The following is a 10900-nucleotide window of genomic DNA, read 5'->3' on the forward strand; positions in this document are numbered from 1 at the left end:
TCAGAGCATGGAAACCTTCAGAAAATCAAAGCTATGATGCAAAAAAACTTCAGTGGGGGATATGTTCCAAATAAGGACATAATGTTATTACAAAAATATGGCATGGCTGAAAGAAGTTTGGGAGATCTAGGATAGTGGTTTGAGACTTCTTCCTGCAACAGAATCATGTAAGTGATTAAATGAAAAATAAAGAGCTAAAACAGCAGAGGGGGGTGGACTCCAGTGCTGCTAGCTTCATAAATCCATTGGCTACTTACTACTCAATGTGGCCCAAGCCTCATCTGCATCACCTGGGAGTGGTTAGAAATGCAGGGCTCACTCTAGGCCCCACTGGATCAGAATCAGAGTTCTAACAAAATCCGGGTGGTTTATATGCACATTAACATTGGGAAGCACTACTTTCATTTCACTGAGTTTCCTCATCTGCAAATTGGGGATAAGAAAATCATTTTTAAAAGGCTGTTTTGAACCTAAATGACATATAACACATCTGGATGCCCAATATGGTGCCTGGCACATAGTTGGTAGTAGAGAGCTTGTTTTGGAAAGTTTCACATAGTTGGGTAAGTTTGACAATGACCCACTGGGACTTTGATTCTGCTCTGATCTAGTTCCATCATGAAATATAGACAGTGGGTGCTGGCACTTGAGAGCTGATTATTAGGCTTTCAGAAAATTTTCGAGCTAATTGTTGAACACAGTCATTGTTAAAAATTACATCATACACTTAGGTAAATTATATTAAAAACAAGTGTAATAAATATGCAAAAACATTGTTTCCTAATTATTTCACCATGTTTGATGATTATCTATGCTCGTGAGATTATTTACTTGTGTCCTTTGTATCTGTACAGTGGAAATACTGGAAAATGGTGCATATTTCTAGCCAACTCTGTGTTCAGTGACCTCATTTTTTGGTAGCTTGAAATGACCGTGGTGGGAGTATGTACACCACAGAAATCAGCAAATGCTATACATCAAACCTTTATCCCTCAGAAAGCCAGTCATTGAACTTTTATAAGCATGCCACTAAATACAGAGCTTATAATTACTGATCAGTGGAGTAACAAATCTGGAATTGGTGAGAGATTACTTTTTCGTGTCAGGTGATACTAAAAAACATTCTTTAGGAGGTTTGAATGATGACATAAATTAGACATATTATAAAAAGTTTATTTTCAAATTCTCTAACACATGCCCATTCTTCCTTCCTCCAGTCCATTTGCAAACTGACCTTCAGAAAGCTGACATGGTGTAAACCTCCATATCCTTATTTACAACCTTTTCATAATATCCTTCTGGTTTTCTTCTAAAAGCTACCTTAATCAACTGCTGGTTCTTATTTTTCAAAAGCATCATAGAAGACGATCTATTTTATTTAATGTTGGTTTAATCTGTAGCATAAAATGAGTTTCCTTGAGATTCTTGTACCCTTGTATAAGATCTGAATATTGTCCAGAAATAGGCATCAAATATACAAAGATAACTTGCCTTTTCTTTTTCTCCCACTGGCTGTTGTCTTATTACCCACTCTCACATGCATACCTGAGTAGAACAGAAAGGAAGAGACAACAACCACCCAAACTTCAGACAACTTAAGAAAAAGAAATGGAGGTTTGGATATCGTTTTTGTGGGGAAGAATAATGAGTAATCAACTTTGCATAGGAGATTTCAACAATAGGAACAAAATAATGAGGTCATCCAAGAAGGTGGATAATTGACTGAGGATTGTAAATTAGGAATGCACTGTCAGTGGGGAATTATAACCGGTCTCCTACTCCTTGAGTGGGATGAGAGTAATTAACTCATTTATTTAACCAGCTGTGAAGCTCAGCCACCTATTTGCTCACTTCCAGCTGAGTGTTAGTATCTCTGCCTTACAGGGAACGAGGGAGCGGAGAGGGGGTAAGGAGCCGATGGGCCAGACAGACACACTGGAGCAAGGCAGACTCCAGACTGTCCCTTGCCGGCAGCTCTCCTGACTTACAGGGTCTTCTCCAAACCACAGACCTCACTTGTGGGGCAAGAAAAATAAAAGCCGATGACCTTCCTCTTTACCTCACAAGCCTCCCATGCAAAGGAAGATTCTTTAAAGGAAGACTAAGCAGACAGTTATGGAAGTGGTGTGAAGGACGGAGCTGCCCTGTGGCTCAGTGGCCTCAACTGCCTTGCCCCCCTCCCTCCTGCTGCCACAGTGGGGGCCCAGGCTATGAAACTGCAGATGCCCCTGGGAGAGGATAGATTAAGTTATTGTTATTAATCTCTAATTCACTTGCAAGTTTTCCTCCAGCCTGACAATACAGCATAGTCAAAGAAAATATTCGATTTACATTTAATATAATGCTCATGGGTTTGGGTTTATTTGCATCACAGATATAGTTGGGGAGGGCAACAAGCATAAAGTGTATTTGGCATTTATTTCAGAATTAAATATATATTTATATTTTGTAATAAATATAAATTTATTTTGTAATAAACATAAATATAAATTTATTAAACAGATTAGACTACATATATTTATTCTATAGTTCTATATCCTGAGCTCATGGGTGACTGGTTATTAAAGAGAATGATACTGTCCAAACAGTTAAGCATGGTGCCTGGCACATGGACAATACCCAATAAATAGTATTATGAGTGCTAAAGTATCAACTATAAAGCAAATTTTTCTGTTCATTTCCCTTTTGAGGACTCCTAAAAATATCTAATTGGCCATCAACCTGGTAAAGATGCCTGCTATATAGAACTTCTGGCACTGAGAATCTGGGATTACAAAGTGATGGATAAATAAGACATACAGGCATCACTGGATTCATACAACTCACTGAAGACTAGCTCCCTGAAGACACAGACCATCTAAGAGGACCATTTGCTATATGTTCTATACAGAGAGGTCCTTTCTCATCTCTCTCCAGGGACACTGACATTATGGAAGTGGATATTTACATCTGTCAGTGTAGATGGACCCAGTTTCCCTTTTACCAGATCATATCCTGGGTTCCACACCTATAATTACATCTGGCCCCAGGGCCCCAATTCAGTACTCCTACAATGCCAAGGACCAGACAGGGACAGCCACAGGGAGAGTCTACACTGGCTCTGGGTGTAGGAGAGGCAGGCAGAGGAGGGAGAGCTCAGGGCCCTGCCGGCTCACAGATGGGGGAATGATGATGAGGCCAATGAATTGGGAATCACAAAAAGGATCAAGTCATCTATGACTCTCCCTTCTGACCCTAACCCACAAGGAAAAACTGCTGCCTAAGGTAGAAATGTTCCTCTATGGCCCCAGGGAATTGGAAAATAGTCACATCGGTCGTGCTCATCAAAGCAGCAGAAGAAATCTCAAATTGTCAAGACAACTGACATGAGGCCAGGAAATTGTGGTCTTTGTGCTTGGGGAAAGGATGCTATTCAAGCAGGGGCAGGTGAATCCAAGTGCTTCCCGGACCTGCAGGACTTCTTAAATTCCACCACATTCGCACGGCACCTACCTGTCTGCTAGGTAGCCGATACTCACAGCACCGATAAAAAATCCTACATTCACAGCCGACTGAAACAGGTCCAGCATCCAGGAATCAGCACACACTAGGTTAAACTACAGAGAGGCAAAAGGTTTCCCAGGTCAGGAGAGAAAACAACATCCTATTAGACACAACTCAACCCAGGGAAACTCATTGAATATTCCTTGCATTGAACTGATGTGGCTGAATGGCATGGCGATAAACCAACTGTTTCTTGCTTATATGAATTTTCTTTACACAACTGGAAGACTTGTCCCATAATCTATTTAGCATTCCCTCTGGAAGTATGTCATTAAGCCAAATTCTGTTGTTGGCTAAATCAGCTGAAATCAGGTTTCCCTTTCTTTTTAAATATATATGTTTTTAAAAGATTTTATTTATTTGAGAGAGAGAGAGAAGGGGGGCAGAGGCAGAGGGACAAGCAGACTCCCCACTGAGCAGGGAGCCCGATGTGGGCTCTATCCCAGGACCCCGGGATCATGAGCCAAGTGGAAGGCAGACACTTAACCCACTAAGCCACCCAGTGCACCCCGCTACTTTCCTTTCTAGCTTTAATACACAGAAACAAATGGGTGTGTAAATAGGATATAAATGCTGCCCCAAGGAAGTTGGGCTGTTTAGCTTCTCTTTGCTGTCTCTTTAACAGTAGGGGAAGCAGGAATGTCTTCGTAGGCTGTTACATTTGCTCTCATTTGGAACAAGAGGCAATGTTGAAGGAAGAACAGGTGCTGGCCTGGAAGTTGGGGTATCTGATTTCCAGAGCGAACTGCTAACTCTCTCACCCTGTGGCCTTGGGCAAAATTTTTCTCAGTTCTGGGCCTCAGCTTCCTCATCTCTGTATGAAGGGATGAGATTAAGCCATGCTCTATAGCCTCTTAAAATTGTACGGTGTTATATCTATGACCTGGATCTATGGTTTCATGTAACTATTAGACCATTGAAGAAAAGCTCCTCTGCCTAAAAGTCTGTTCATACAGAATGTCTTCACATTATCCAAGCCGTCCTTTTCTTTTTTTTTTTTTTAAAGATTTTATTTATTCATTCGACAGAGAGACAGAGAGAGAGAGGGAACACAAGCGGGGAAGTGGGAGAGGGAGAAGCAGGCTTCCCACAGAGCAGGGAGCCCGATGCGGGGCTCGATCCCAGGACCCTGGGATCACGACCTGAGCCGAAGGCAGACGCCTAACCGACTGAGCCACTCAGGCGCCCCCCAAGCTGTCCTTTTAAATTAAGCCAGGCAGCTGGTTTTCTCTGGAGTTTTAGAATAATTGCATCCTCCCATTTTGCTTTGTCCCCAATAAAAGCAGGTCTCCACTTTTGTTTTGTTTTGTTTTGTTTTCTCTATATTCATTAAGATGAGTCTTCATAATTAGATGCTAATGTCGGAGTTTTTAATAAAGGGATAGTGCCTTAACAAAAGCTCCAGCCCCAGGAGGTTTTATGCAAATGTTTTTAGCAAATCAAAGAGAGAAAAACAGCCATCAAGAGAAAAACATATCCTATCACAGTGAGGCAACGTTCAGGTGAGTTCCGTGAGCTCCCAGCTGTCCATCTGTTATACAGCTGCCAGAATGGAGGGCTTTCAGGAAAAAAGAGGAGGCTTGAAAATTTTCCTTTTCCTGGAATTATTTCCAGGAATCTGCTACGCTTTTGCTTGTTTCTTACCACTGAAACTTGCGTGCATTGCAATCATTCTTGTCAGAATTTGATGAGGTTTAACTACTTCACTCCTATTCCAGACAAATAAGAGGCTGCATGTTTTTGTTGGAAACTAGGACTTTATAAGATTCTCTGAGTCCAAAGAGCATGTCCAGACAGTATAAGAACTGGGCTTTACTGGCTTCTTCCTTAAGAAAAGCTACTCTATTAGCTTTTTCCTAATGCAAGTCTTGCACTCACTTACCTCGGTCACGATGGACGAGCCCCGTGTGTCGTACACCCAGCCGTGGCGACAGGGCCCCAGCGGCAGGTGGCTCCTGTTGGTGGCCAGGCCTGCCAGCGGGTCCACGCAGCTGAGGGCGCTCCGGTTCCAGTCCACCTCGTAGCCGCGGCACTGGCGGGGGAAGGCCTCGCCCATGGCCCCCGGGCCGGGCACCGTGTAGTTCAGCTCGTCCGCCAGGCTCCAGCCGCATCGCCGGCTCAGCTCGGCCACCCCGGGGCTCAGGCAGCGGTGATCCGGGGTGAAGCCCAGGAAGACGATGCCCACGTAGATGGGGGTGAATGCTGCAGAGAGTAGAGCTAAGAGGAAAAACGTCTGTTTCTGGAAGAAGTCAAATTCCCCTATGTGCTCTAGAATGTCATCCATGGTTGGCATTATTACGAGAGGCGGGAGGAGTCCCGATGCTTTTCCCTGTGCCGGTACGAGTGTCCCTGAGCCAGGCCGTGGCCAGCTCAGCACAGCTCTTGACCAAGAGTCAAAGGGAGGGAGGGAGTTGACTTTAGAAAGTGACCAGCCTTTGATCCAGACCTTTACTTGCTCGGGCTAATTTCCAACCATGCCCTCCTCCGGGGGATGTGTGTCCTGCTGCTCTCCTGAAATGCCCGGAGCAAGTAACAGGGCTAGATGTTGTGTTCGTTGTAACCCCACTCTCGGCGAATTTGTGCTAGCTCACACCAGCACCACAAACAAGCCGTCCTCTGTATCACACAGGGAGAAATCGGAGAGCGTTCACGTATCGCAGACCTGTTAATCTCTCCCTAGTTAACTCAGTGTCCAGGAAATTAATATATTCGTATCTCACCCACGCAGCCAACCTTTTCTCTAAGGTGCTACAGAGAACGCACACGCATTTGGCTTTGCTGCCCAGTGTAACGTGAATCATGGTCTTGGGTCAGAGCTCTTGTCTGGATTCAAAACGGTTTGCAAATTCTACCCCTGGCCTCATTCTACAAACAACAGCAAGTTTTTACATTGGGGATCCCATGTTGTGGCTGCTTGTTTTGATTTTTTTTTTTTTCTAGATTTCGTAATTCTGCTTTTTAAAGATTTTAAAGAATGCCAATCTGGCATTCTTGCTTTACAACCCTGAAGTGTCCTTCCTTGACCCATTTGTGAGGAAAGAAGAAAATGTTCACCCCACACGTACAGGTCAAGTGAAAATGCAGGCGGGAGTATCTTCATTCTTCTTTGGTCCTAGATATTTCTGCCCGTGGTCAGAGATGCCCCTTTAGAATGGGGTTGGGTGCATCTAAACACAAGACAAACAGCCCGTCTTTCCTGGTGTGCAAAAGGATCCTTACTACAGCGGGAAGCTGCCCCATAGAGAAGGTGACCTGTGGATATACCTGCAAATTAAAATACCAGAAATTTAATCCAGTTTTCTTTCTTCCTTTTCTTCCATTGACCAGCCAGTGGGTATGATAGCCCGGGTCTAAAAGTAGTAGCTCCTAAGGATCCTCTTCCTTGCTGCAGCTTCAAGCCTCTTATTTTCTTGAAAAAGCAAGAAGCAGGTGCCTGTTGGTCTCCTGTCAACCTCTTTTGCACCTTCATTGGCTCACAGGGGTGCTCTGCTTAGTGGCATCAAGCTGGGAGGATCTCTGTGTCCCCCGGCCCCAGTTTGCCACTGGCTAAGGGAGTGGGTTCAGACTCTGTAGAACCAAGAGTTTGGGGGAGTATTTCTGGCACGAAGGTATAATGACAAAGCTTATCCGCAATTACACCCACTGGCTATGCTATAGAAAACAAAACAAAACCAACAAGAAATGGATGACATATCCAAGGCCAGGGGTGGGCTGCAGGGAGCAGGGATCTCATCTTCTGGAAACACCAGACTTCTGAAAAGCTGTGGCTCATTCTGTGGCCATTATAGGTGCCAGGAAGCATTTATTAGAGATGAGGCTGTGGCCCAGTGTGGCCATGAATCTAAGATGTGTTCCAGTCCGTGCCTGAGGAGCTCCCCGGATGCAGAGATAGTTTTCAAATAAAAATTAAAAATCATTGATAAAATAAAGGAAAGATAAAGAAATAGTGCCAACCAGCAAAAAGATAAGGCAATGTTAAACAAGAAAAATGTACATTTAACTTTTGCTTATGGAAAATAGAGTAGGTGTACTTTTCTTTATTCTTCCCACTGAGTACAATGAAAATCCCAGGATACTATTTATGAAACAGTTGTAAGAGATGGAGCAGTGGAAAGAAGGCCGACTGGCTAGGGATCTCTGGGACCAAAGACACAGTGGTGAGTTTCCTCCCTGGGTTTTCTTTCTGCTTCACACAAACCGACTGGGTGCTGGAGAAGCCGGCAAGCCAGAACTACCAACGGGCATGGACATCAAGAGCCCTAGCTAAAGCCTGCTCTATCTAGATTCCCAGGAATAAGTTCGAGCTTTTTTATGACCACTGTGGGCATGTCGTCCCTCTTTTAAGTGTTTTAGTCAGTCTCTTGTTAACTTCAAATCGTGTTTGTCTCCTAAATGTCTCTTAAAATCGTCTTAAAAGAATGTCAGAACTCCATGCAACACAACATTGCATTAAAAGTTGCTGTCTGCAATCCTGCAGTGTGATCTAGTCATCTGAACAAGGATGCGGAGCACCAAGAACATAATTCCCTAGCTGGGAAGAACAGGCAGGGACCAGCTACCACCTAGACCGGCCTCCGTCAAATGTATGGATCCCTCAATAAGATCTTCAATACACACAGCCACTCAGCCTTGGAGGCTGCCAGCTTCCCTGTCCACCATTTCTAGTTAATAGAAAAGTTCCATCTTAGATAACACTGGTGCCTGTCCCTGTACAACCTCTCCCTACTGGACCTACTTGTCCCCTCCAGGATGACCAGAACCAGGACTCCTTCCTCTTCGAGGTGACACCCATCACATGGCAGAGGTCTGCACTATTGCTATGCCTGTGTGCAGAGGTTGAGGTGGTCTGTGCTTCCTCCTAGGAGTCAAACATGACCAGCTGTGGCTTTGGTCTTAGCACCACGACTTCTGCCTCCGGCCTCTTCTCTGACCCCAGGGAAATGATGACGGAAACCAGAGGTGGACTTATTGAGTGCCGTTGCGCATGGCCGCCAGCATGGCATGGAGCAGGGGGACGAGGGAGCTCCATCTCCGGAGCACATGCTCTGCTCCAGGACGTCTTTGAGGGGCTGTGTTCACGTGACTTCTGTCCTGTAATCCGAAGAACATCCCTGTGTGCTGGATGTGAATGCTCCTTTTTCACAGATGCGGATACTGGGGATCAGAGCATTATAGGAACTTCCTCAGTGTCAGCTAGCCAGTTAAGGATGAGTCAGACCCTGAGGCTAGGGTGCTCCCTTCCTCTGCCTCCCCTCATTCACCAGAAAAGCTGATAGAGTGAACTCTTAAAAAGTGACCAAGGTCATGACACTCGACTCCAATCCCAGGAACCCAGAGGTGGTCCTGACTGCCTCTTACTAGGACATTTTACAAACACCTGCACCCTGGGTTTGACTCATTGACATGATCCACTTCAAGACACCAGATCTTTTTTTTTTTTTCTTAAAGATTTTATTTATTTATTTGACAGAGAGAGAGACAGCGAGAGCAGGAACACAAGCAGGGGGAGTGGGAGAGGGAGAAGCAGGCTCCCAAGGAGCAGGGAGCCCGATGTGGGACTTCATCCCAGGACCCCGGGATCATGACCTGAGCCGAAGGCAGACGCTTAACGACTGAGCCACCCAGGCGCCCCAAGACACCAGATCTTTATGCCCTGAGCAAGAGTGCATCAGGTGAGAGGCAAGATGAGTGTTGTTTGCCAAGGAGAAATGATGTTGAAATTCACTACGAATTACTTACAGTAAACAATCAGATAAGGAGAAGGTAAGAGCTCAGATCCCTTACAGCAATCGGTTTGCCTGTCATCAACAATTTTCCATCGACTATGAGCACAGGGGCAAAGCCCACAGCATGGCCGGCATAACATTCATCCTTGGCAGGTGACAGGCTAGACTCCTCAGCAAAGACATAGGCAGTTGAACAACTAGAGAGAAACCACAGAGGGGGATGCGGGGGCATAAGATAGAGCTAACTCAGAATTTACAATTTGAATCCGGTCTCTTGTGCCCCTATCACTCCTGTTTGGGGGGAGTTGGTACCTACATACTCACAAGTATGATAAAGGCTAATCTGATCCTATGGTGAATGATCATCTAATCCACATAATCTGATGATTATTGTAATTAATATCGGAAGTATTTCTCAATCTTTATCAGGTTCCTTTGCAATGTAAATAAATATTGTCCCCAGGCTGCTATTTTCAGGAGGCACAGAGCAAGGTGGTTGTGTCTAGACTAACTTTCTCAGCTCTCCCCACTGGAGGACAGGAACTGGTTCAGGTTAGACTCCTACCCAGCAACAAGCCAGGCCTCCGGTCCTTGGAGGACGACAGGGCAGAAGCAGGTGACCCATCAGCAAGGGAGAGGGGTGTCTTTGGTCCCGTGCTACGCAGGATGGCTTTGACATCTGATACAGTGAAAAAGCAGGATGTGGTCTTGGGTCACTGCTTCCCTTGGGTACGTTGAAGTCTACCTGAGACAAGGATGACTGAAGGCAGATTGTCTCACAGTGACGCGTGTGTGTGTTCTCTATGTGGCTCACGGGGATAATGGCAGGAGGCCAGGTGGGGCCAGGAGGGGTGAGTCCACATAGCCCGGACTATGGTCCAGCCTTGGCCTAGAGCATCTGTGTCATCTGGGCAGGCTCCTAATTTGTAAACTGGTGACTACCCATGTCAGAGAGCTGATGAGGGGGAACACACAGGACTGCCCAGCATAGTGGCTCACACTGGTCTATGGTCACTCGTGAGACCTTCCTCCCTGTCTCTATCCCTCCCTTCTCCCTTCTTTCTCTCCTCCTTGTGCCCCACCTTGTCTTGCACTTGCTGGTGTCTTCTGCAATTCCCTGCTTCCCATCTACATCACTGCCAGCTGGTTAGGCAGAGGGCCCTATGGCTAGGCATGGTGGCAAAAGATCTGCCTTGACCCAGAACATCCAGGTGGAAAGGACCTCAGAGCACATCAGAACAGCACCATGCTTACATTCCTCACAGACATCTGTCCCAAATAGTTCCACATAAATGCTTCCTATGTCAGGTGAGCCTGGTCTATTATTGGATATTATGGATAGCTGGAAAGATCTTCCTCATATTGTATCAGAATTTGTCTTCCAGAATCTTCCACGTACTTGGACATTATTCTCCCTTTTGGAGTCAGGTAGGTTAAGTTAAAACTTTCTTACATAGAACTTCAGAGACTTAAAGATAACTTTCTTTGACCTTGGCCTCTTCTCTCTTCTGGAGTAGATCACCCCATTCCCACAGAGCAGGTATTCAATTCTCCCCACTCCCAGGGACAGCCCTGAAGTGCGCTATAGCTCCTTTCTTTCCTTAACATGCTGCCTCAAGGACCCTGCACAC

At 45.4% G+C, this 10900-nt stretch overlaps 1 protein-coding gene across 1 annotated transcript in view; it reads right to left on the reverse strand.

Annotated features, from left to right (window-relative positions):
* The window catches only part of SLC22A2 (solute carrier family 22 member 2), a 30359-nt gene extending 23866 nt beyond the window's left edge, over positions 1 to 6493 (reverse strand). The window contains exons 1-2 of the mRNA XM_081829263.1: positions 5426 to 6493; positions 3493 to 3596 (exon numbers count right to left, since the gene is read on the reverse strand). Coding sequence (XP_081685389.1) covers positions 3493 to 3596; positions 5426 to 5836 — 515 coding nt within the window. The 5' untranslated portion in view covers positions 5837 to 6493. The remainder of the gene's footprint in view (positions 1 to 3492; positions 3597 to 5425) is intronic.
* Between the last annotated feature and the right edge of the window lie 4407 nt (positions 6494 to 10900).

This window comes from Leptonychotes weddellii, chromosome 8 (assembly GCF_054177405.1).
Source record: "Leptonychotes weddellii isolate Sample4059 chromosome 8, ASM5417740v2, whole genome shotgun sequence".
NCBI lineage: Eukaryota > Metazoa > Chordata > Mammalia > Carnivora > Phocidae > Leptonychotes > Leptonychotes weddellii.